Below are 26801 nucleotides of genomic sequence, written 5' to 3' on the forward strand. Positions count from 1 at the left end.
AGAGTAGACACTGAAGACATGGCCCCAAGAATGGACCAGGTGTTTAACGGGCCAGAATTAGAGGTGAGTGCAGATATTTGAGTGCTGTATGTCTGTAAGAGATTAGTGTTGGAAATCTGTGGGATTCTAGAGGGATTGAAAAAAATGTAAGAAATATGTGATGGATGGCAGTTATAGGAAGGGGGAAAAGTCTCAGATCCAGTCACATAGATGGGTTAACTCCAGGAAGGGTAAGAGAGGTAGGCATCTAGTGCAGGAGTCTTTTGTGGATATACCCATTTCAAACAGGTATGCTGTTTTGGAAAATGTAGGGGGTGGTGGATTCTCAGGGGAACGTAGCATGATCAGCCAAGTTTCTGCTATTGAGACTGGCTCTAATACAACGAGAGGTACATCGGCTTCCAAGAGGTCAATTGTGTTAGGGGATTCTGTAGTCCGAGGTACAGACAGACATTTCTGTGGCCAGCAGAGAAAAAGCAGAATGGTATGTTGTTCCCCTAGAGCCAGGATCAAGAATGTCTCAGAGAGGGTGCAGAATGTTCTCGAGGGGGAGAGGGGCCAGCAGGAGGTCATTGTCCACATTGGAACGAACGACATAGGAAGGGAAAAGGTTGAGATTCTGAAGGGAGATTAGAGAGTTAGGCAGAAATTTATAAAGGAGATCCTCAAGAGTAGTAATATCTGCATTACTCCCAGTGCTATGAGCTAGTGAGGGCAGGAATAGGAGGATAGGGCACATGAATACATGGCTGAGGAGCTGGTGTACGGGAGAAGGATTCACATTTTTGGATCATTGGAATTTTTTTTGGGGTAGAAGTGACCTGTACAAGAAGGATGGATTGCACCTAAATTGGAAGGGGACTAATATACTGGCTGGGAGATTTGCTTGAACTGGTTGGGAGGATTTAAACTAGTCAGGTGGGAGGGTGGGACCCAGGGAGACAGTGAGGAAAGAGATCGATCTGAGATGGGTACAGCTGAGAACAGAAGTGAGTCAAGCAGGCAGGGACAAGGTAGGACAATAAATTAAACTGCATTTATTTCAATGCAAGGGGCCTAACAGGGAAGGGAGATGAACTCCGGGCATGGTTAGGAACATGGGACTGGGATATCATAGCAATTCCAGAAACATGGCTCAGGGATGGGCAGGACTGGCAGCTTAATGTTCCAGGATACAAATGCTACAGGAAGGATAGAAAGGGAGGCAAGAGAGGAGGGGGAGTGGCATTTTTAATAAGGGATAGCATTACAGCTGTGCTGAGGGAGGATATTTCCGGAAATACATCCAGGGAAGTTATTTGGGTGGAACTGAAAAATAAGAAAGGGATGATCATCTTATTGGGATTGTATTATTGACCCCCCAATAGTCAGAGGGAAATTGAGAAACAAACTTGTAAGGAGATCTCAGCTATCTGTAAGAATAATACGGTAGTTATGGTAGGGGATTTTAACTTTCCAAACATCGACTGAGACTGCCATAGTGTTAAAGGTTTAGATGGAGAAGAATTTCTTAAGTGTGTACAAGACAATTTTCTGATTCAGTATGTAGATGTACCTATTAGAGAAGGTGCAAAAACTTGACCTTCTCTTGGAGAAATAAGGCAGGGCAGGTGACTGAGGTGTCAGTAGGGGAGCACTTTGGGGCCAGCGACCATAATTCTATTCATTTTAAAATCGTGATGGAAAAGGATAGACCAGATCTAAAAGTTGAAATTCTAAATTGGAGACAGGCCAATTTTGACTGCATCAGGCAAGAACTTTTGAAAGCTGATTGGAGGCAGATGTTTGCAGGTAAAGTAACGGCTGGAAAATGGGAAGCCTTCAGAAATGAGATAACAAGGATCCTGAGAAAGTAGGTTCCTGTCAGGGTGAAAGGGAAGGCTGGTAGGTATAAGGAATGCTGGATGACTAAAGAAATTGAGGGTTTGGTTAAGAAAAAGAAGAAAGCATATGCCAGGTATAGACAGGATAGATCGAGTGAATCCTTAGAAGAGTATAAAGGCAATAGGAGTATACTGAAGAGGGATATCAGGAGGGCAAAACGGGGACATGAGATAGCTTTGGCAAATAGAATTAAGGAGAATCCAAAGGGTTTTTGGAAATATATTAAGGATAAAAGGGTAACTAGGGAGAGAATAGGGTCCCTCAAAGACCAGCAAGGCAGCCTTTGTGTGGAGTCACAGAAAATGGGGGAGATACTAAATGAATATTTTGCATGAGTATTTACTGTGGAAAAGGATATGGAAGATATAGACTGTAGGGAAATAGATGGTGACATTTTGCAAAATGTCCAGACTACAGAGGAGGAAGTGCTGGATGTCTTCAAACGGTTAAAGGTGGATAAATCCCCAGGACCTGCTCAGGTACCCGAGAACACTGTGGGTAGCTAGAGAAGTGATTGCTGGGCCTCTTGGTGAGATATTTATATCATCGGTAGTCGCAGGTGACGTGCCGGAAGACTGGAGGTTGGCAAACGTGGTGCCACTGTTTAAGAAGGGCGGTAAAGACAAGCCAGGAAACTATAGCTCAGTGAGCCTGACCTCGGTGGTGAGCAAGTTGTTGGAGGGAATCCTGAGGGACAAGGATGTACATGTATTTGGAAAGGCAAGGACTGATTAGGGATAGTCAACATGGCTTTGTGCGTGGGAAATCATGTCTCACAAACTTGATTGAGCTTTTTGAAGAAGTATCAAAGAAGATTGAGGGCAGAGCAGTAGATGTGATCTATATGGACTTCAGTAAGGCGTTCGACAAGGTTCCCCATGGGAGACTGATTAGCAAGGTTAGACCTCATGGAATACAGGGAGAACTAACCATTTGGATCCAGAACTGGCTCAAAGGTAGAAGTCAGAGGGTGGTGGTGGAGGGTTGTTTTTCAGACTTGGAGGCCTGTGACCAGTGGAGTACCACAAGGATCGGTGCTGGGCCCTCTACTTTTGTCATTTACATAAATGATTTGGATGTAAGCATAAATGGTACAGTTCGCAAGTTTGCAGATGACACCAAAATTGGAGGTGTAGTGGACAGCGAAGAGGGTTACCTCAGTTTACAACAGGATCTGGACCAGATGGGCCAATGGGCTGAGAGGTGGCAGATAGAGTTTAGTTCAGATAAATGCAAGGTACTGCATTTTGGGAAAGAAAATCTTAGCAGGACTTATATACTTCATGGTAAGGTCCTAGGGAGTGTTGCTGAACAAAGACACCTTGGAGTGCAGGTTCATAGCTCCTTGAAAGTGGAGTTGCAGGTAGATAGGATAGTGATGAAGGCATTTGGTAAGCTTTCCTTTATTAGTCAAAGTGTTGAGTACAGGAGTTGGGAGGTCATGTTGCGGCTGTACAGGACATTGGTCAGGTCACTGTTGGAATATTGCGTGCAATTCTGGTCTCCTTCCTATCGGAAAGATATTGTGAAACTTGAAAGGGTTAAGAAAAGATTTACAAGGATGTTGCCAGAGTTGGAGGATCTAGGCTACAGGGAGAGGCTGGACAGGCTGGGGCTGTTTTCCCTGGAGCGTTGGAGGCTGAGGGGTGACCTTATAGAGGTTTACAAAATTATGAGGGGCATGGATAAGATGAATAGACAACGTCTTTTCCCTGGGGTCCAGAACTAGAGGGCATAGGTTTAGGATGAGAGGGCAAAGATATTAAAGAGGCCTAAGGGGCAACTTTTTCACGCAGAGGGTGGTATGTGTATGGAATGAACTACCAAAGAATGTGGTGGAGGCTGGTACAATTGCAACATTTAAGAGACGTTTGGATGGGTATATGAATAGGAAGGGTTTGGTGGGATATGGGCAGGGTACTGGCAGGTGGGACTAGATTGGGTTGGGATATCTGGTCAGTATGGATGGGTTGCACTGAAGGGTCTGTTTCCATGCTGTACATCTCTATTACTCCTAATTATAAACCTGAAGTGCTTCTTGCACAGGGACTGATGTAGATCAGTGAGTACAGAGATCCAAAGTGAAAAGGATTTTGTGCAAAAAAGGACTTGGGCACAGAGGATAAAGTCTGGAATGTGGTAAAGAATAATTAAAACAAATGCAGAGATGCTAGGGAAACTCATCAAGTTCAGTATCATATTGCATTCATAGAGAGAGAAATGGTGCTAATGTTCTGATTCTGGTATGATCATCTTCACTTCTGATCTCCAGCATTCTCCGTTTGTTTTGGAGTTCCAGATAGCACAATATTTTGCTTTTAGTTGAATAAAGAATAAAACCCTGGCCGACCCATTGTCTCAGCATGCTCTTGCCCCACTGAACTCATGTCTACCTACCTCGACACTGTCCTATCTCCCCTAGTCCAGGAACTCCCCACATACATTCGAGACACCACCCATGCCCTCCACCTCCAAGACTTCCGTTTCCCCGGCCCCCAACACCTCATCTTCACCATGGATATCCAATCCCTCTACACCTCCATCCGCCATGACCTGGGCCTCCAAGCCTTCCGTTTTGTCCTCTCCAGCCATCCCCAACAGTACCCTTCCACCGACACTCTCATTCGTTTGGCCGAACTGGTCCTCACCCTTAACAATTTCTCCTTTGAATCCTCCCACTTCCTCCAGACCAAAGGGGTAGGCCATGGGCACACGTATGGGCCTCAGCTATGCCTGTCTCTTTGTTGGCTACATAGAACAGTTGATCTTCCGTAATTACATCGGCACCACTCCCCACCTCTTCCTCCGCTACATTGATGACTGCATTGGTGCCACCTTGTGCTCTCGCGAGGAGGTTGAGCAATTCATCAACTTGACCAACACATTCCATCCTGAGCTCTGACACCTCCCTCCCCTTCCTCGACCTTTCCATCTCCATTAATGACGACTGACTTGACACTGACATTTTTTACAAACCCACCGACTCCCACAGCTACCTGGATTACACCTCTTCCCACCCTACCTCCTGCAAAAATGCCATCCCATATTCCCAATTCCTCCGCCTCCGCCGTATCTGCTCCCAGGAGGACCAGTTCCACCATATAACACACCAGATGGCCTCCTTCTTTAGAGACCGCAATTTCCCTTCCCACGTGGTTAAAGATGCCCTCCAACGCATCTCGTCCACATCCCGCACCTCTGCCCTCAGACCCTACCCCTCCAACTGTAACAAGGACAGAATGCTGCTGGTGCTCACCTTCCACCCTACAAACCTTCACATAAACCAAATCATCCTCTGACATTTCTGCCACCTCCAAAAAGACCCCACCACCAGGGATATATTTCCCTCCCCACCCGTTTCCGCCTTCCGCAAAGACCATTCCCTCTGTGACTACCTGGTCAGGTCCACGCCCCCCCCCACAACCCACCCTCCCATCCTGGCCCTTCCCCCTGCCACTGCAGGAACTGTAAAACCTGTGCCCACACCACCTCCCTCACCTCTATCCAAGATCCTAAAGGAGCCTTCCACATCCATCAAAGTTTTACCTGCACATCCACTAATATCATTTATTGTATCCATTGCTCCCGATGCGGTCTTCAGTCCATTGGGGAGACTGGGCGCCTCCTAGCAGAGTGCTTTAAGGAACATCTCCGGGACACACTCATCAATCAACTACACCGCCCTGTGGCCCAACATTTCAACACCCCCTCCCACTCTGCCGAGGACATGGAGGTCCTGGGCCTCCTTCACCGCTGCTCCCTCGTCACCAGATGCCTGGAGGAAGAATGCCTCATCTTCCGCCTCAGAACACTTCAACCCCAGGGCATCAATGTCGACTTCAATAGGTTCCTCATTTCCCCTTCCCCCATCTCACCCGCATTCCAAACTTCCAGCTCAGCACTGTCCCCATGACTTGTCCGGACTTGTCTGATGTGTCTAGCTCCTTTTTCCACCTATCCACTCCACCCTCTCCTCCCTGACCTATCACCTTCATCTCCTCCCCCACTCACCCATTGTACTCTATGCTACTTTCTCTCCACCCCCACCCTCTTCTAGTTTATCTCCACACTTCAGGCTCACTGCCTTTATTCCTGATGAAAGGCTTTTGCCCGACGCGTCGATTTCGCTGCACTTTGGATGCTGCCTGAACTGCTGTGCTCTTCCAGCACCACTGATCCAGAATCTGGTTTCCAGCATCTGTAGTCATTGTTTTTAGTGTAAAAAATGAGGTCTGCAGATGCTGGAGATCACAGCTGCAAATGTGTTGCTGGTCAAAGCACAGCAGGTTAGGCAGCATCTCAGGAATAGAGAATTCGACGTTTCGAGCATAAGCCCTTCATCAGGAATAAGAGAGAGAGAGCCAAGCAGGCTGAGATAAAAGGTAGGGAGGAGGGACTAGGGGGAGGGGCGATGGAGGTGGGATAGGTGGAAGGAGGTCAAGGTGAGGGTGATAGGCCGGTGTGGGGGGGGGGCGGAGAGGTCAGGAAGAGGATTGCAGGTTAGGAGGGCGGTGCTGAGTTAAGGGAACCGACTGAGACAAGGTGGGGGGAGGGGAAATGAGGAAACTGGAGAAATCTGAATTCATACCTTGTGGTTGGAGGGTTCCCAGGCGGAAGATGAGGCGCTCCTCCTCCAGCCGTCGTGTAGTTGTGTTCTGCCGGTGGAGGAGTCCAAGGACCTGCATGTCCTCGGTGGAGTGGGAGGGGGAGTTAAAGTGTTGAGCCACGGGGTGATTGGGTTGGTTGGTTCGGGCGGCCCAGAGGTGTTCTCTGAAGCGTTCCGCAAGTAAGCGGCCTGTCTCACCAATATAGAGGAGGCCACATCGGGTGCAGCGGATGCAATAGATGATGTGTGTGGAGGTACAGGTGAACTTGTGGCGGATATGGAAGGATCCCTTGGGGCCTTGGAGGGAAGTGAGTGTGGAGGTGTGGGCGCAAGTTTTACATTTCCTGCGGTTGCAGGGGAAGGTGCCGGGGGTGGAGGTTGGGTTGGTGGGGGGTGTGGATCTGACAAGGGAGTCACGAAGGGAGTGGTCCTTGCGGAACGCTGATAGGGGAGGGGAGGGAAATATATCCTTGGTGGTGGGGTCCGTTTGGAGGTGGCGGAAATGGCGGCGGATAATACGTTGTATGCGCAGGTTGGTGGGGTGGTAGGTGAGAACCAGTGGGGTTCTGTCTTGGTGGCGGTTGGAGGAGCGGGGCTCAAGGGCGGAGGAGCGGGAAGTGGAGGAGATGCGGTGGAGGGCATCGTCGATCACGTCTGGGGGGAATCTGCGGTCCTTGAAGAAGGAGGCCATCTGGGTTGTGCGGTGTTGGAATTGGTCCTCCTGGGAGCAGATGCGGCGGAGACGAAGGAATTGGGAATATGGGATGGCGTTTTTACAGGGGGCAGGGTGGGAGGAGGTGTAGTCCAGGTAGCTGTGGGAGTCAGTCGGTTTATAATAGATGTCTGTGTTGAGTCGGTCGCCCGAGATAGAAATTGTTTTTACCTAAGTTTAGAAATAGCAATGCCAGAGAGACGAATTACTGCAACGTGATGTCAGGCAGTGGAGGAGTTGGACAATTGTGTGGTTGTTAAGAGATTGTTTTAGTGATTGGTATGTAGTTGAAATATTCTTAGTACAAAGGACGTTTAGAATTTCTGAAAACAAAAGGTTTGTGTAGCACCATTTTGATTTTGTACACCTTAGAAAGCATTAAATTGTGGAAGTGTTTGTTTTTGTCCTCATTAGAGTTCATTTTTCCAAAAAAATGAAGTTTTGTGACAACTTTGGAATCATGTGGATTTTTATGATCCACCTAATGTAAATTCTGGACATACCAGATCCCAGATTGAAGCCTGGCTCATTCGATCCCAGCTTTATTTTATATTTAAACAGTAAATTCTGTTCCCGACTTTTCTCTCACATCTCCTTTAAACTTACCACTGTAATGTTAAAGTTGTGCCCCCTAGGATTTGACATTTCTACCTTAGGGGGAAAAAACTCGGACACTCATTCTATCTTTTCCTCTCCAAAGTTTTATATGCTTCTATAGGTCAGCCTCTGAAGGTCTAGCAAAAGTAATCCAAGTTTGTGCAACCTCTTCTTAAAGGTCATACCTTTCAATCTAGGCAACATTCTGCTAAATGTATTCTGCACCCTATCAGAAGTCTCCATATCTTCCCTATAATGTGGCAACCAGAACTCCACACTACTCCAAATGTGGCCCGACTAAAGTCTTCTGCACCTACAACATGACTTGCCAACTTTTATACTCAGTGCCCTGATTGATGAAGGCAAGCATGCCATATTCCCACTGTTACCATCTTTGTTGACTTGAGTTGCCACTTTCAGGGAGCTATGGACTTGTATCCCAAGGTGTCTTTTTTTTGATACTCGTGGAGTCCAGCCATTTACTCTATACATTCCTCATGCAGTTGATCTCCCAAAATGCATCACCTCACTCCTGTCTGGATTAAGCTCTAACTGCCATTTCTCTGCCCAACCTTTGATAATCTTCCTCACTATCCACAACCCCAATTTTTGTGTCGGCTGCAAACTTGCCAATCAGGCCATTTATATTTTCATCCAAATCATTCTCAGACATTACAAATAGCAGGGGTCCCAGCACTAATCCTTGTGGAATACCACTGATCACCGAGCTCCAGACTTCTCCCTGAGACACTTAAACTGCTAATTAAACTCCATGTTTTATTTTGGAACAACACCATGAGTCCCCTAAACCCATTGACGAGCAGTCCTTCATTTTCTCATATATACCATGCTGATTGACTTTGTCGATTTATTTTGTTTCACTGGACTGCTATCAATAGACAATGATGCAGGTTTATTTAATGCACTGAGCTGTTAAACAGCCAGTTAGCGTCAAGATTGCAAATGCTTATTAAGATGCATGAAAACAAAACCGTTTTCTCAGAACAAAGCTACTACCTCAGCAAGCAAACTTACAACCTGAGCCCAAAAGAGAAAATGCTGGAAAATCTCAGCAGACCTGGCACCATCTGTAAGGAGAGAAAAGAGCTGACGTTTCGAGTCTAACTGACCCTTTGTCAAAGCTTTAAAAAAAGGGAGAAATAGGGAGGTATTTATACTAGGCTGAGAGAAGGGGAGTCATGGCTCCAGAAGCAAAGATAGCAATAAAGGGGTGATAATGACAGTGCATAGAGATTATAGGGAGATTAGGAGCTGTGAATGACCACGGCTGAAGCCGGTGCTATGTGACGAAATATGTGGGGGATGGGTGAAGCAGAGGCAAAATGGAAAACCGGACAGGAGGGTAGTAAAGGGGGAAGAGGAGAGGGAAAAGGTGATGAGAGTGTGGGGAGAGGGAGAAAGAGAGACAATCAAGAAATAAGAGGTATAGAACAGTGAAAAAAAATTTTATGCAAGGATAAAAAAAATAAATGAAATACAATTATGGAGCAGAATGAAAACAGAGGGGTCGAGATGGGATAATCATCTGAAGTTGTTGAATTAAATGTTGAGACCGGCAGGCTGTAACGTACCAAATTGAAAGATGAGATGCTTTTCCTCCAGTTTGCGTTGAGCTTCACTGGAACATTGCAGCAGGCCAAGGACAGACATGTGGCCATGGGAGCAGGATCGGGTGTTGAAGTGTCAAGCCACGGGAAGGTCCGGGACTTGATTGCGTACAGACTGAAGGCGCTCAGCAAAGCGATCACCCAGTCGGCATTTTGTGTCTCGATAGAGAGGAGAACACATTGGGAACAACGAATGCAATAGACCAAATTGAAAGAGGTATAAGTGAAACGCTGCTTAATGTGAAACGAGTGTTTGGTGAGCATGGAAGAGGTGAAGGGGCAGGTGTTGCACCTTCTGCGATTGCATGGGAGAGGAGCCGGGTGCGATGGAGGAGTGGACTAGGTTGTCCCGGAAGGAATGATCCCTGTGGAATGCAGACAGTGGGAGGGAAGGGAAGATTTGTTTAGTGGTGGTGTCGTGTTGGAGTTGGCGAAAATAGCGAAGGATTATTCTTTGCATGTGAAGGCTGGTGGGCTGAAAGGTGAGAACAAGAGGGACCCTATCCTTGTTCTGGGAGGGCTTGTAATGGATAATAGTGGATAGATTATTGCCAGAAATGGAGATAGTAAGGTCAAGGAAGGGAAGGCAAGGGTTGGGGATGGACCAGGCGAAGGTGATGGAGGGGTGGAAACTGGAAGCGAAGTTTATGAATTTTTCCAGGTCAGGACGAGAGCATGAAACCACACCGAAATAGTTTTTTTTTCACAACGTGAGCCTCGATCTGAGCTACAAATCTTCTCAAACATCACACGTTTCCATACTTCTCACATCATTACCCAAAGCACTCCAATTAAAACCTTAAAACTGATGAACTACTTCTTCCCCTTCACACGCAAACTCAAAATATAGTTTAACAAAGTTTTGCTTTGTTTGCAACAACTATTAGAAATTGTTATCTTTCTAATAGCTAAAATATTAAGACTGAGCAAGAGGGTCTTTCCTCATCTTAATTTGCTAGACTTTATTTGCTTAAACGTTTTATATTTTAAAATAGGGTTTTAGAAATGAGATAGAGAGATGAGTGGAGGGAGAAAAGGGACCTGAGTGCAAAGAAGTGGAAGGGAGAATGATTGACTGCAATGGAAGCTGCTAAGGCCTTCAGTTTTCTCACGAGTCAGATGTAGTCTGCAGCTGTCAGTAGCTCCTTGCTCTGCAGAGCCCTACCATTCTGGCAAAAGAAAGCAGGCAGAAGGTGGAGCAAAAAGAGCATCATTGATCTAATAACATATAATTTCTGCCAGGGGCTTTTGGGAATGAGCATTACAGACTTGTAGATGCATAAAATCTCTGGTTTAACTTTTTCTATGTTGCATATGGTGGTTAAATTGGACACTTGGTTTCACAATCATAGTATGTTGCATTGTAGTTAATGAGATGATATTAAAGACAGATTTGAGAGTGATGAGGTGGTTAGCAAAGAATACAAGGGACCAAGACCATAGAATTCCAGGGATTGCAAAATTGGTGAGTGAGGATTCCATGTGCAAGGCTAAGGGGCATGTCTTCATGATAAACTCAGGATGGGGGCTGAGTGAAGACAGAGGAGAATATTAAAATGGAGGGGCAAAAGATATGTATGATGGGTCTTCATGTTACCGAAAGCATAACTGGTTATGGATAATTTGTTTTGATAACCAATTTCAAGTGGAGGTGACACAAGGGAAATGCTTTGCATGCAATAAATGGTTAGGATTCGAATTACAGTGCCTCAAGATTTTGGTATTTGATTCAACCTTAACGTTCAAAAGAGTATTGGATGAATACTTGAATGAAATGTTGCAGGGATGTGGGAAAGGCCCATGAAAGCTGCTAGGGAAGAACTATCACTGACTGGGCCTCTTGTACTGTTTTTCATCTGCCTGATGATTTGACTTAATGCAATGTAGGATTGATTCTTTATTTTCTCGACAATAGAAGCAACTGATTCATAGCAGGCTCTGTTTGTGAACATTTATAAACACAGGCCAATAGAGCTGATGTCCTTATTTTGTAAATCTCACTGAATGTATGTCCATAAGTTTTAACAATGAGGATCCATGGAAGTTGCACCTTTTAATTTGTAAAGTTCTTTCAACCCTTGAAAATTGATAGTGTATTAAAACTGTCTTAGAAATAGCACATTCTTAATTCCTGAGCTGACTGAATGACTTTAGTTTGAAAAAGGAATGATTATACTTCAAGTTTAAATCCTGTGCTTCAGTGACGACAGTACATCATCATGACTTGGTTTGGCTTCCTTATGTCCATAACAAGCTTTTTGCACCCTCCAATACTTCTAAGCTGACACACCAAATTTTCTGCTTTTAAATGGGATGCCTTCTGCGATTTGGGGAAAAAAAGTCTTAAGTATGAATGGAAGCTTTTGTGACTCAGTGGTACTGTTCCTGCCTCTGAGACATTAGGTCTGGATTCAAGTCCCACCTGCTCCGAAGTGTCTCAACACTTTTTTAAACAGGCCAATTTCAAAATCTCTGCAGTGAGGAACTAGGGCACTGTATGCCATTTCTATGCATCTCATGCAATGAATTGAATTAGCTGATCTCTTCTGTAATGCTGGGTACCCTGGAAGGAGGTGGGGGGGGGCAAAAATGAAACATCAACTCACTACTTCTGGATAAAGATTTTTACAAATGCCTCATCATTTGCACTGTTGTATTGGGCTCCCCATTGGAGCTACTGAGGATGCTTGTGGAGCCTCCTTCTGTTTAGTTGTCCATAGTCATTTACATTTGAATGTGGCAAGACTGCAGAGTTTAGAACTGATTTATTATTTGTGCAATTGTTTTAACTCTGTCTTTCACGTGCTGTTTCCATGATGTTATATGCAAATAGTTCTATCTTGTAGCTTCACCAGTTGACCATTTTTGAGCATGTTTGGAGCTGCTCCTGCATGTCTGCCTTCAATCTTAAGCAATCAAGGCTCATCCCCAGCTCAGTGGTAATGGCTGACTGAGCATAATACCTAGTCACGAGTTTGCGATGGTGGCTGAATGCCATTCTGCTGCTTGATGCCCATAATGTATATACATTCCCAGTTTTGAGTTGATAAATCAATTTAAAATTTATCCCATTTGTATGCTGCACAACATAATTGAGATTATTCTTCACGTGAAGACAGAACTTTGTCTCCACTTGGACTGTGCAGTCATCACTCCTACAATGCTATCATGGACAGATTTCATCTGTGACAGGTAGATTGATGATTAAGTCAAATATGTTTTTCCCACTTTTTGGGATATCTCTTCATTTGCCCCAGATCCAATCAGGCAGCTTTGTCCGTTTGGACTCAGCCAGCTTGCTCCGTAGTAGTATTACGAAGTGACTCTTTGAAGTGGGCATTGAAGCCCCCTCCAAAGTACATTCAGTGCCCCTGCCATCCTTAGTACTCCTTCCAACTAGTATTCAACATGGAGTACGGTTTCATCAGCTGGGTGGGAAATTCTGCAATAGTTTGTGATTAACAAGAGATCTTTTTGCATATATTTGATCCGTTGCTGGGAAACTTCATTGGATTCTGAATCAACATCGAGGAATTGGCCATTCCCCCACTTGTGTTATGACATGGGGCAAACCCTTCTAACTTAAACCAGACTCAGAAAAGCTCACCTCGCCTTTGTAATCTGTAAAAGTATGAATGACTAAGAGCTATCAAATCCCATCATTTAAAGAAAAAATTAACAACTTATTCCTTAACTCCAAGAAAAAAATAAACAACAATTATCTGCACTGTAAGCCTCTTTTGTCCGATCTATTTATCTACATCCCACTCTGCAACACTATACTTACCTGATAAAACCACCCGATTAAGATTTACAAAATATTCAAATTTCAAAACCTGTGAGCCATGATGGATTCTCCTATGACTCTTCCTCTGTAGATTTTTCTGGGTCTTTTCTTCAGTCTTCTGCTGCACAGATTTCATAAGGACAGGTACCTTTCAGAGAGCAGTGCTGTAGGCAGTCTGTTTGTTGGCACTCTTTGCTGCTCTGACAAATGGTTCAAAATGCCCAATTTTTATACCCCAAACAATCAGTCTCATTGGTTTGATGTCATCAAAACACTAAAATTGAAACTTGATTGGATTGTTGTGCACCATAGCAGCAGTTCAGCTATTTGTTTCACAGCCAAGTGTTGCATTTTGAAATTTTTTCTCACATTCTGTGCTTAAGGGTGCAGTTACATTGTTGAAGCTGTAATACATGTCTCCCAACAGTGAGCATGAGGCAGAAGAACAAGTAGGTAAACAGATTATGGAAAGATATAGAGGCAATAGGGGAGTGGTGATAGGAGACTTTAATTTTCCCAACATTGACCGGGATACACTTAGTGTTAGAATTTATAAGAAGCATTCAGGCAAGCTTTCTAGAGCAGTGTGTCAGCAGTCCAATGAGGGAAGGGCCTATATTGGTGTTGGGGAATGAGCCAGGCCAGGTGGTAGGAGTTGCAGTGGGGGTTTTCTTTGGGAACAGTGACCACAATTGTGTAAAATTAAAAATCTCACAACTCCAGGTTATAGTCCAACAGGTTTAACTGGAAACACTAGCTTTTGGAGCACTGTTCCTTCATCAATGCTCTGAAAGCTAGTGCTTCCATTTAAACCTTTTGGACTATAACCTGGTGTTGTGTGATTTTTAACTTTGTACACCTCAGTCCAACACCAGCATCTCAAATGATGACAATTCTGTAAGTTTTAGAATACTCGTAGACAAAGATGAGAGTGGGGGTGAAAATGTGTTGCTGGTTAAAGCATAGCAGGTCAGGCAGCATCCAAGGAATAGGAAATTCGACGTTTCGGGCATAAGCCCTTCATCAGGAATGAGGAGAGGGTGCCAGGCAGGTTAAGATAAAAGGTAGGGAGGAGGGACTTGGGGGAGGGGCGATGGAGATGTGATAGGTGGAAGGAGGTCAAGGTGAGGGTGATAGGCCGGAGTGGGGTGGGGGCGGAGAGATTAGGAAGAAGATTGCAGGTTAGGAGGGCGGTGCTGAGTTGAGGGAACCGACTGAGACAAGGTGGGGGGAGGGGAAATGAACTCAGATTTCTCCAGTTTCCTCATTTCCCCTCTTTCTTGACTTCCCTTGTTCTAACTTTCCCTCCAATTTCCTCCTTAAACATCCAGTCTGTCCCCTTTCTTCCTCCTCCTCCTCTTTCCTCCCTCCCCCCCCCCCCCCCCCATTTAAACGTAGCTGTGATGCAGTAGCAAACCTGCCTGCCAGAATGCTGGTTCATAACCTATGCAGGTGCAAACCGTGTCTCTTGTAGAAGTTATGCTTACCACAAAACATACCCCAGTAGTCCAATGATTTAAATCCTTGCTTCCTGCACCAGTTCCCCAGCCACACGTTCAAGTCCATTATCTCCCTGTTTCTGGCCTCACCAGCCCGAGGAACTGGAAGCAAACCGGAGATAACCACCTTGGACGCTCTGCTTTTCAGCCTTCTTCCTAGTTCTCTGAAATCCAGCTGTTCCTCTTCTTCCCGACATCATTTGTGCCGACATGTACCACCACCTCTGGCTCTTCGCCTTGGTCCTTGAGGATGTCCTGCACTCTGTGATGTCTTTCACCCTGGCACCAGGAAGGCAACACACCATCCTTAAGTCCCGTCTGCTGCCACAAAAACCCCGGTCAGTTCCTCTCACGATGGAGTTCCCTATTCCCGCGGCTCTGTGCGATGTCGAACTCTTCCGCTCTGTCTCCACGCCAACCTTTGATTGACAGACCTGGCCGCCTCGCGGACTGGCAGTGTCATCAGTCTCTACTGTTTCCAAAAGATTTAACTTGCTCCTGACATGTACTTCCCCCGGGGTCTCTTGCATCTGTCTCCTTTCTGCCTTCCTCATCGTCTGCTCTCTTCTCTTTTCTGGTACGATTGATGTAATAACTTTGCTGAAGGTCTTGTCCAGAAAGATCTCGTTCTCTCAGATGAGCCTAAGGTCCTCGAGTTCTTTCGTCAGTGCTGCAATATGCTCTGTCAGTAGCTGAACATGCACACACTTTCCACACTTATACGAACCAGACACACCGGAGTCGTTGACCTCCCACTTCAAGCACGTAGCCCACTGAACCAGCTGGGCAGTCATGTCTTCACCCTCTTCAACTGTGGCGTAATCACTTCACTCAACCTCCTTGTCAAAGACTCCTGAGCTAAAGCCTCACTCTTCACTCCACAGGAACCTCCTTGGACCCTCTTTTTGGGGCAAGTCTGTGGATTTTTAATTTAGGTTAGAGGAGGAGGGAGGGAGGGAGGCCCTACTTTGTAGGACCTAGGGTCTAGAACACACCCACTCAAATAACAATCACTTAACCTTCCCGACCGGCTTTGTGCTTTGCCTTCACTTCTGCCCAGCTCCCGCTGCTCTCTGATGCGAAAAGTTCGTTGGCGTCGAGGTAAGTTCTTAAATAACAATTATCAGTGATAGGCAACATGGTTTTGTGCGGGGGAGATCATGCCGTCCCAACTTAGAGTACTTTGTGGAAGTGACAAAGTTGATAGATGAAGGATGAACTGTAGATGTCATATACATGGACTTTAGTAAGGCATTTGATAAAGTACCCCATGGTAAACTAATGGAGAAAGTGAAGTCATAAGGTGTGCTGGGTGCTTTAGCTAGATGGATAAAGAACTGGTTGAGCAATAGGAGACAGTAGTAGTTGAAGGGAGTTTCTTGAAATGGAGAAAAGTGACCAGTCATGTTCCACAGGGAACAGTGCTGGGGCCACTGTTGTTTGTAATATACATTAATGGAAAAATGCATTGTTGGTATGATCAAGTTTGCAGATGATCCGAAGATCGTTGGAGTCACAGAAAGCATAGGGTACTGTCAAAGAATACAGGAGAATATAGATAGACTGGAGAATTGGGCAGAGAATTGGCAGATGGAGTTTGATCCAGGCAAATGTGAGGTGATGCATTTTGGCAAGTCCAATTCTAGAGTGAATTATACAGTAAACCGAAGCGCCTTGGAAAAAGTTGATGAGCAGAGAGATCTTGGAGTTCAAGTCAATTGTACCCTGAAGGTTGCTGCACAGGTGGATAGAGTGGTCAAGAAGGCATATAGTATGCTTGCCTTCATCAGACAGGGTATTGAGTATAACAGCTGGGAGGTCATGTTAAAATTGTACAAGACATTGGTTCAACTGCATTTAGAATACTGTGTACAGTTCTGGTCGCCACATTACCAAAAGGATGTGGACGCTTTGGAGAGGGTGCAGAGAAGGTTTACACGGATGTTGCCTGGTATGGAAGGTGCTAGCTATGAAGAGAGGTTGAATAGGTTAGGTTTGTTTTCATTCGAAAAAAGGAGATTGAGGGGGTCCTGATTGAGGTCTACAAAATTACGAAGGATATAGACAATGTAGGTAGAGATAAGCTTTTTCCCAGGGTGAAGGATTCAATAATGAGGTCATGCTTTCAAGGTGAGAAGTGAAAAGTTGAAGGGAGATAAACGTGGCAAGTACTTTACACAGAGGGTGGTAGGTGCCTGCAACGCGTTACCAGCTGAGGTGGTGGAGGCAGGCACAGTAGCTTCATTTAAGAAGTATCTGGACGGATGCATGAGTAGGTGGGGAGCAGAGGGATACAGATGCTTAGGAATTGAGTGTCAGGTTTCGACAGTACATTTGAATCGACCCAAGCTTGGAGGGCCGAAGAGCCTGTTCCTGGGCTGTCAATTTTCTCAAGTCCTTGCCAGTTTTCACACTCTCTTAAAGGTACAGAACACCTATAACTTCAAAACAATTGTATGTCACTCTGCCACCTCTGATGGCTTTTTCTTTTGGTGGGGCAGGACAGTCAATCAGTCAAGACATTATAATTTCACATTCTGGAGGGTGTGATGAGCTGTATACAACGTTAGTTAGAGCACAATTGGAATAGTGTGTGTAGTACTGGTCACTGCACTATAAAAAGGCATGATTGCATGAGAGACAGTGAAGAGATTCAACAGGATGTTACAAAAACTGAAATTACTGGAAAAGCTCAGTAGATCTGGCAACATCTGTGGAGAGAAATCAGCTAATGTTTTTGGTCAAATGATCCTAGCTACCATCAGTTCTGAGGAAGGGTCACTTGACCCAAAACGTTAACTGATTTCTCTCAGCTGCTGCCAGACCTGAGCTTTTCCAGCAATTTCTGATTACAACATTTGCAGTTCTTTCTTTTCCCCCAACAGGATGTTGTCCAGGCTGAACTGCGTATGCTGTGAAGAGAGGCAAGATGAGCTGGGGCTGTTCCATTTAGAGCAGAGAAAGCTAAAAGGGGACATGGTTGAGGGACATCGACAGGGGAGACAGGGAGAAACCTTTCCCCTTAGGTGACAGATCACTGCCAAAGGGCACAGTTTTAAGGTAAGGGGCAGGAGGTTTAGAGGCAATTTGAGGGGAATTTTTTTTCACCCAGAGAGTTACAGATAATATAGAACTCATTGCCTGAAATGGTGGTAGAGACATTTAAGAACGAAGCCAATAGGAAGAGGAGTAGGTCATTCAGCCCCTCAAGCCTACTCCACCATTTCAATACAATCAGAGCTCAATCGGTTAGCTCTTTAAGCACAGTAGTATATAAGGCTGTGGATTAAGTGCTGGATATGGGATTAAAATGGATGAATGTTTGATGACCAGTGCAGACATGATGAGCCAAAGTGTCTCTTTCAATGCTGTAAAAACTGACAATGAAAAGCCCAGGAATAGTTTGTAAGGCCAATTGGGTGGAGTTTGATGCCCTCCTTTCTTTGCCTGGGTCATTGTCAGGTGGTCCATCTGGTTCCATTCATTTCTTCAAATTTCATAATGATTTGGTATAACCACTTATCTTGTGAGGCCATCTCAAAGGCCCTTTAAGAATTAACCACCTTGCGGGTCCGAAGTCAGTACAGCAGCGGGTAAGGACAGCAGATATCCTTCCCCAAAGAAGGACCAATGGGTTTTTGTCATATTCACAATCAGCAGTGGGCTTTGTGCTTGCAGCAGACTAACTTTTAACTCCTAATTTATTAATTGAATTCAAGTTCCACCAATTGCCATGATGGGATTTGAACCCCTATTCCCAGATATTTTGCTTGAATCACTGGCTTACTGTTTTATACTTTGCACAAATGATTGGCCTTAGGTAATGAACCATGAAGCTGGTAAATAGCCCAATGATGTTAAGTTGCCTGTCCACACCCATGCATGTTTTTGCAGCAGGAGCTTTTGAATAGCCAGGTCAATGGCAGTTTCTTCTTCCAGTCGTAGTCAATAAAGGCTAAAATTATTAAACCAACTCGGTCAGACACCAGGCATTTTAAGTAGGATCCTTTGGTTTTTGGGGCGTTCTGTTCATTGCTCAGCAATGGTAATTAACTTAGTGCAAATCCATGGATATTATTTCACTACAGTATGGTGTTTCACTTGGAGCTGGTGTACTTGGCCAGCTCCCCACGCAGCAGCAGGTGCACGGTGGCCTGGATCTCACAGGAACTGGTAGTGCTGCACTTGTAATTGGCCAGGTGGGAAGCCTCTACCGTGATCACTCAGAAATATCATAGATGAATGAGTACATGATGTGCATGGTCTTGGAGGAGGTGTCAGTATCGAGGTGAACCTGCTTTATCGTTTTTTTTTCTAGATGTTCATGAAGTAACTTTTTGACTTTGACTTTCTCCTCCTCTTGCCGCTCTTGGCTGATACCTCCTTCACTGCTTTCATCATGCCCACCTTTTCCTCAACCCATGGTACCAGCCAACTTCATTTTGTCAAAGTATATAACTACGCAAGTTAGTTGACTGTAGAGGGACCATGGAAGGTGTGCAGTGGGGAAAGACAAGTTTATATATATCAGCCATTGAATAGCTCAGATATGTTTAAAGAAACTCAATGTAGATTGGTTGTTGTGGTCTTGCTATGAATTTGAAGAATTGGTGGAATACATCTATAGTGAGTGATCCAATTTATTTGAGAATTGTGTGTTAAATTAAGTACGATTAAATTTGAAACTGTAATGCAAAGGATTCTAATTTCACCTGTTCGTTGTGCTCTTATTTTGGGGGAGAAAACACTCTCAAAAAGAGTTGATGGGTTCTTTTGGATTTTGGATAGGAATGGTTTTGGTTTTTGGCCTCCTGTATATTAATAGATGTTCATGTTTTGTAGCAACAAGAAAAGTACCCCGGAATCAACTGTTGGAAAGAAAAAAGGCAAAAGGAAACATGAATCTTCCCCTGAAAATTCAGACATGGACAAAACCCCACCTCCATCTCCACCAGAAGAGGATGAATTGGGAGTGCAGGTGAATGCAACCTCTGATTTATACAAGTATAAATGTAAAGTTTTGATTGAGAGTCATGCATATAAGATACATAATTAATCAAGTATTATGACCTTCATGTGTTTTGTCATGGAATGATTAGTGTACATCTTTATATTGCCATTGTTTTCACTTCTGATCTGTCCAGGTACAAATGTTTTCCAGCTAGCTGTGTTTTCTTATGACAGAAGTCTGTTGAAATAATTGGAAACTTTTAATGAAACTTCTATTATCAGTGCAATATAAAGACAATGTAATCATTTCACTAGTTTATTGCACTTTGAAAGGTCAGGCAGCAGGTATGGACAGAAAAAAGTTAAAGTAAGATCAGCGACCTGAAATGTTAAGCCTGTTTTCTGCCCACAAGTATGCAGTATATTAGTATTTCCAATATAGTTTCATTTGTTTAAAGACAGTTTCATGCTTGTCTGTTGTTGTGGGGAAAATCACCAGTCTCAGAGTCAGAATCGGGATTCAACGACCGAGTTTATTGTACAAAGAAACCTGAGCTCTGGGGAGAGAGAGCGAGATGTCCGACTGTGAACTTTCTCTCACCTCTGAGCACGTCGCGATATTTTATACATTTCATGGAATAATGGTCCGGATATCGAGGCGTTGTTTGCGCAGCCTGGTTTGTTTACAGAAAACATTACAGTCATTGGCAGTTTCAGAGGAATGTTAGAATCATTGTCAGTTTCAGCAGCTACGCAGAAGTCCATTGCTGCAGTAATTGGTCGTGATAGTTCTTTCTGAGAAGGAAGATTGTTTTCCATTACTGCAAATCCAAGGTATTAAACTTAGTCTCAGATATTTCTACTGAAGGTGGTGGCTGGACTCTGACACTTCGGGCAGTAGACGTTACTGATTTATATCCTCTCCACTTGCCTTAAACTAATTAATTATGTGTTCTGTGTCAATTGTGCTGGTATCCTGTTAGTCTCAGGCAGTATCTGTGTTTGCTTCGCTGTACTTTTCCATGTAATGGCTCAATGGCCATCTTGTGTTCGTGTCCCTTGTCAGCACCCCTTGTGTCAACCGGATTCTTGATGAAGGGCTTTTGCCTGAAACATTGACTTTTCTGCTCCTCTGGTGTTGCCTGACCTGCTGTGCTTTCCCAGCACCACTCTAACCATGCCGTGTGTCAAGTTTGGAAGTAATATAGTAAACCATTATTTGTCCTTTGTAGAGACAGTTTAGTGAACTAGAGAAAATTCATTACAATCATTTCCTAACCAAATACATTAAAAAACGCATGGTTCAGTAGTAATAGTGGATAGCAATATTCATTTCCATTCTGTAAAAAAAAATTATATGGGTGGAATTTGAGTAATTTTGTCACAATTTAACTATCTGAAATAAGTAATATCACATCTAAAATTATGATTTGAATCCAAACTTGTATATTTACTTTGGAGCAAATCATATCTAACTTTAAGTTTGATTTGTATTTCTATACCTTGTGGATTACGAAGAGCGGTCAGAAGTCACATGGCACCAGATTAGAGTCCAACAGGTATATTTGAAATCACAAGCTTTTGTGGCACTGCTCCTTCGTCAGATGAAGTGAAGCAAAGCGCATAGGCACATAATTAATCAGCAGAGCGATCAGACGATCATACAAATTTTGTGAATGGCATGTCAGCAGGTTGAGTAATAAGTCACTGCCGGTGATCAGAAGTATCAAATGGTGTGAGTAAAGTGTCAATAGCTGAATAGCAAGTGAGGCATGACTGACAATCCGATTAAATGAGGCAGAGCGGTAATTACGAAAAATTAAAAATGTGGTGCTGGAACAAACCAAATGGTTGGAACAACACTTAAAGGTATGAGTTGCATCCTGAGAGCCCAACTACAGTCATAGGTAATCCAAAACTGTACAAATGAAGGTAGAGAGATCGTAACCAGTTGTCAAGGTGATGGTGTCAAAACTGGACAGTAAGGAATGTTTGGGAGAAAGTGAGGACTGCAGATGCTGGAGACCAGAGTTTAAAAGTGTGGTGCTGGAAAAGCGCGGCAGGCCAAGCCAGGCAGCATCTGAGGAGCAGGAGAATCAATGTTTCGGGCATAAGCCCTTCTTCAGGAATGAGGCTGGTGTGCCAAGCGGTCTAATATAAAAGGTAAAGGTGGGGGGAGGGGGATAAATTTGGGGAAGGCCACCCCCCACCTTTTATCTCAGCCCGCTTGGCACACCAGCCTCATTGCTGAAGAAGGGCTTATGCCTAAAACATCGATTCTCCTGCTCCTTAGAGGCTGCCTGGCTTGGCCTGCTGCGCTTTTCCAGCACCACACTTTTCAACTCATGTAAGGAATGTTTAACAAGTACAGCACAGTTTGGTGAGGTTACACGTAGCGAGTCATGAACCCAAGATCACAACTGAGGTCACCTTCATGAGTACAGAACCAGGCTACAGTTTGTGCTTGGCGATTCTGCATTGTGTATCTCAATGCCTTGGAGTACGCTTACCTGAAGATTTGAGCCTGAATGCCCTTGACCACTGAAACATTTCCCAACTGGGAGGGAACATTGCTGTCCAGTGATTGTTGTGCTGTGTCCATTCATTCATTGTCGTAGTATCTTCATGGTCTCGCCAATATACCATCTCTCTGGGCATCCTTGCCTGCAGAGTATGAGAGAGACTCCATTGGCTGGGTCACATGAGTATCTGCCGTGTAGTTGGTGGGTGGTATTCCCACATATGATGGTAATTTTTGTGTTGATAGTTGGGTATTTCTTGCAGAGGTTGCCATGGCAGGGTTGTGTGACATTGTGTTTGATATTGTCCTGAAGGCTGGATATTTGCTGTGGACAATGGTCTCTTTCAGGTTTGGCTGTTGCTTGAAGGCAGGAAGTGGGGTGTAGCAATGATCTTGGCGAGATGCTCAGCATCATCAATGATATGTTGAAGACTGCAAAGAACTTGGTGTAGTTTCTCTGTGCTAGCGAAGTACTGGACAATGAAGGGTACTCGATCAGTTATGTCCTGTGTCTGTCTTTTGAGGAGGTCATTACTGTGGCACATCTGAGCAGTTGGTCGATGAGTTGAGCATGCTATCCCATTCTTATGAGGGCACCTTTCAGCATCTTTAGTTGTCCATTGCATTCTTCCTCATCTGAGCAGATCCTATGCATTTCTCTAGGTCCCACCCTAGACATAGAGTCATGCCGACCAGATATCCTAAATAAATCTAACCCCATTTGCTTTGTCATCCCCTTTCGACAAGCCCTGCAGACGATGGGGTGCATGGGACAATGACCAGACAGCAGTGTTCCCTCCCAGCTGGGGGACATTTCAGTGGAACTGGACATTCCACCTCCAATTCTGGGTAGGTGTTCTCCAAGGCGGCCTTTGAGATACACGCACACAAGCGCGCACAGAATCACCAAGCAGAAACTGATGGCCGAGTTCCATACCAGTGAAGACAGCCCCAAGTGTGACCTTGGGTTCATGTCACGATACATGTAATCTCACCATACTGTTCTGTATCTGTAAAACTTTGCTTACTGTCCTGTTTTGACACCACCTTGATAACTTATCTCTCTACTTAATTAATTTGTAGTTTTAGATTAGTTGTTACTTTTGTTAGACCATTGATATATGGCACTTATGCCTATCATGTTATTCCAGCCATTTAGTTTGTCTTCAGCACCATCTTTTGATTTGTTGGAATTATCAGTCTGCCTCAATTAATTGGATTATAGGTTGTCCCTTCACTTGCTATTCAGCCTGTCAACACTCCACTCACACTATTTGTATGATCTTTTGATTTCTCTGCCTATTAATTCTGTGTCTTTGTGCTTTTCTTCTCTTCACCTGACAAAGGACACTCCGAGAGCTTGTGATTTCAAATAAACCTGCTGGATTATAATCTGATGTGTGACTCCTGACCTTGTCCACCTCAGTCCAACACCAGCACCTCCACAAGAATCGAGGGACATAGTTTAATTTGTGTCTTGAGAAAATGATCCTGGTCAGTTGGAAATGCATTTACTTCAGGTTTCCTTGTGTTGAATAGTGCTTTAGAAAACAGTAAAAGAGAGAAAGATTGAGAATATGTTTTATGCAGTGACAGAGAAGTTTTATCCAGTAAAACCGAACCATCCAGAAGGTTACTTTGGGAGAAGCAGGCATTCAGAGCGAAAAGACCTTTACCAGCAACAACTTAGTTTAGCAGCCTCCACAATAGTTAAGGTAGAAAAAAAGATGTCCTCGGCGGCTTGGAGGTTAGTAAGAGAAAAGCTTTAGAATCTGAAGTCTTGAAGGAATTTGAGGAAGATCTCCTACAAGGCTGTTGAATGTATGAGTTAAGGAGTTAGCGATGTGGTTTTGCCTCCAGGATATCTTTACCTGATGCAGCAATGCTTCTGATGTGCCTTGTCACAAAGGAATTAGATGTGGATAATGTGGTATTGAAAGATCCAGCAGATATTTATTATTGCTCAGTAATGTAAACATATTTGATATTTACAAGCACACCTGTGTCTGACTGACAAGCTATTTGATTATAGAGTAAATGCTTCCATCAGCATGTCGTGCTTCATGGTCTGTGTTAAAGAGCCTGAAATGTTTATAGACTAAGCTCATATGCTGTAAGGCGATATTGGTATAATGAGCATGTCTCTTGCAAGCTGTGCTAACAGCTGGCTCTAAGACATAAAATTGTATTTGAGCTATTTCGTTTAAGGCTCACATGAAAAGACACTAATGGGAGAATTGAAAAATAGACTGAGGTTTGAGTATCTGTAAGGTTATTGTTGAGGGTAATACGGTTGAATATTTTTTGATACTTGTAATAAGATCCATTATACAAGAATGATTTGAAATAGTTTGTGTTTTTTTCCTTCTGAATGTAGTAAACTTTGTTCTTCCATTTATAAAAGTAGATTAACCATTACATCAAACAAGCGGCACATAATTAAAAAAATCTATCAAGGTAGGTTTCACTCAGGGATTCTGAATTGCTCAAAAGCTATGCTTCTGATGTGTGTCAAGGTTTGGAGAAAAACTAACCAAAGCATATGAGTTGTCCAAGAAGAATGCTCAGCAAACTGAAAACTAGAGCAGACAACAAGGCCAAAGCTTAATTTTGTTGCTGAAAACCTTTTTCTGGCAATTATTTAAGGCAAGTTTCACAAGACTGTACCAAATCAAAATGAAAATCCATAATAATTCATAGCGAGTAGAACCATAGAATCCCTACAGTGTGGGAAAGGGCCCTTCGGTCCAACAAGTCCACACTGACACTTCAAAGAGTAGCCCACCCAGGCCCATTCTCCCCCACCTCCACCAATTATCCTATATTTACCCCTGATTAATACACGTAACTTATACATTCCTGAACACTATGGACAATTTAGCACGGCCAGTTCACCTAACCAGTGCAGCTTTGGATTGTAGGAGGAAACCAGAGCACCCGAAGGAAACTCTCACTGACGTGGGGAGACTGTCTCTCTGGAGTTTGCACAGTCGTCCAAGGCTGGAATTGAACCCGAGTCCCTGGCGCTGTGAGGCAACAGTGCCAGCCACTGTGCCACCCAATTGTTTATGTGGATTGTAACCTTGAACATTCTTGGAACAATTTCATAACTAAAATTTGAGACTTTGGAGTTTAATGCTACTTTCATACAGTTTATCATTCATGAAACATAGATTCAATGTCTTAGGTGGTATTGCTATAGAGTTTAGGAAAAACAGATCAGAACAGGAGTTAATGGTAAGGTCCTGAGGAGTTGCTGAACAAAGTGCCCTTGAAGTGCAGACTCATAGCTCCTTGAAAGTGGAGTCGCAGGTAGATAGGATAGTGAAGAAGGCATTTGGTATGCCTTTCTTTGTTGGTCAGAGTATTGAGTACAGGAGTTGGGAGGTCATGTTGCGGCTGTACAGGACTTTGGTTAGGCCACTGTTGGAATATTGCGGACAATTCTGATCTCCTTCCGATTGGAAAGATGTTATGAAATCTGAAAGGGTTCAGAAAAGATTTACAAGAATGTTGCCAGGATTAGAGGATGTGAGTTAGAGGGTTGAACAGGCTGGGACTTTTTTCCCTGGCGCATCGGAGGCTGAGGGGTGATCTTATAGAGGGTTATAAAATCATGAGGGGCTTGAAAAATATAAGTAGGCAAAGTCTTTTCCCTGGGGTGGGGAAGTCCAGAACTAGAGGGCATTGGTTTAGGGTGAGAGGGAAAAGATGTAAAAGAGACCTAAGGGGCAACTTTTTCACACTGAGGGTGGTGCGTGTATGAAATAAGCTGACCGAGGAAGTGGTGGAGGCTGGTACAATTGCAGCATTTTAAAAGATATTTGGATGGGTATATGAATAGGAAGAGTTTGGAGGTATATGGGCCGGTGCTGGCAAATGGGACTAGATTAGGTTGGGACATCTGGTTGGCATGGATGGGTTGGACCGAAGGGTCTATTTCTCTGCTCTATATCTCTATGACCCTATAATAAATGCTGGAAATATGCAGGAGCGAATTGGTTGCTATTGTAGTTATGGATTCTTTTGTGCAGATTGGAAGGTATTCTGCACTCAGTTATTGTTTGCTCGTGATGAGGCTGTTAGTTAGTTCCAGCATTTCCTGTGTAACTCTTTGCCATTCATTATAATATTCATTGTTTAGACAATTTCCACCACATTTCATCTTTGCAGTCTTTCCAAACCTTGTTTGTCTACGTTTGATATTATGCCTCTTCCTTTTCCTAAGCCCAGCCCCATCACTTTTTCAGTTCCAATGGTAGAGTTGTCTATCTGACAGGGTTCACAGTCCTGATTTTTAAAATATAACCCATCACAACCCATGTCCACCTAGACAAATGATGAAATCATTGGTACTGCTTCACATGCTGTTGATTTAACTTTGTTATATACTATCTCCTGGTACAGTTTTAAAAAATAAAATCCAATTTTGGAACCCAGCTTTCAGAAAGATGTAAAAGCATTGGGGAGTGTGCAGAAACAAAAGTTTGAGAGCCAGGTGTCAGGACAATATGAATAGATGGTGAAGCAGTAATTCTCTTAGAGAAAAGAATGATGAGGGGAGATTTGATCAAAGCGCTCAAAACTACAAGGGTCAGGACAGATGGACAGAGAACA

At 44.0% G+C, this 26801-nt stretch overlaps 1 protein-coding gene across 3 annotated transcripts in view; it reads left to right on the forward strand.

Moving 5' to 3' along the window:
• Window positions 1–26801, forward strand: part of chd7 (chromodomain helicase DNA binding protein 7) — a 343180-nt gene that overhangs the window by 129062 nt on the left and 187317 nt on the right. For 2 of the 3 annotated variants that reach the window (XM_060822645.1, XM_060822642.1), the window contains exon 4: window positions 19556–19691. The exons of the other annotated variant lie outside the window; for it this stretch is intronic. In XM_060822645.1, coding sequence (XP_060678628.1) covers window positions 19556–19691 — 136 coding nt within the window. The remainder of the gene's footprint in view (window positions 1–19555; window positions 19692–26801) is intronic. 3 annotated transcript variants of the gene reach the window in all.

The sequence above is a fragment of the Hemiscyllium ocellatum genome, chromosome 4 (genome assembly GCF_020745735.1).
Source record: "Hemiscyllium ocellatum isolate sHemOce1 chromosome 4, sHemOce1.pat.X.cur, whole genome shotgun sequence".
NCBI classification, from domain to species: Eukaryota; Metazoa; Chordata; class Chondrichthyes; order Orectolobiformes; family Hemiscylliidae; genus Hemiscyllium; species Hemiscyllium ocellatum.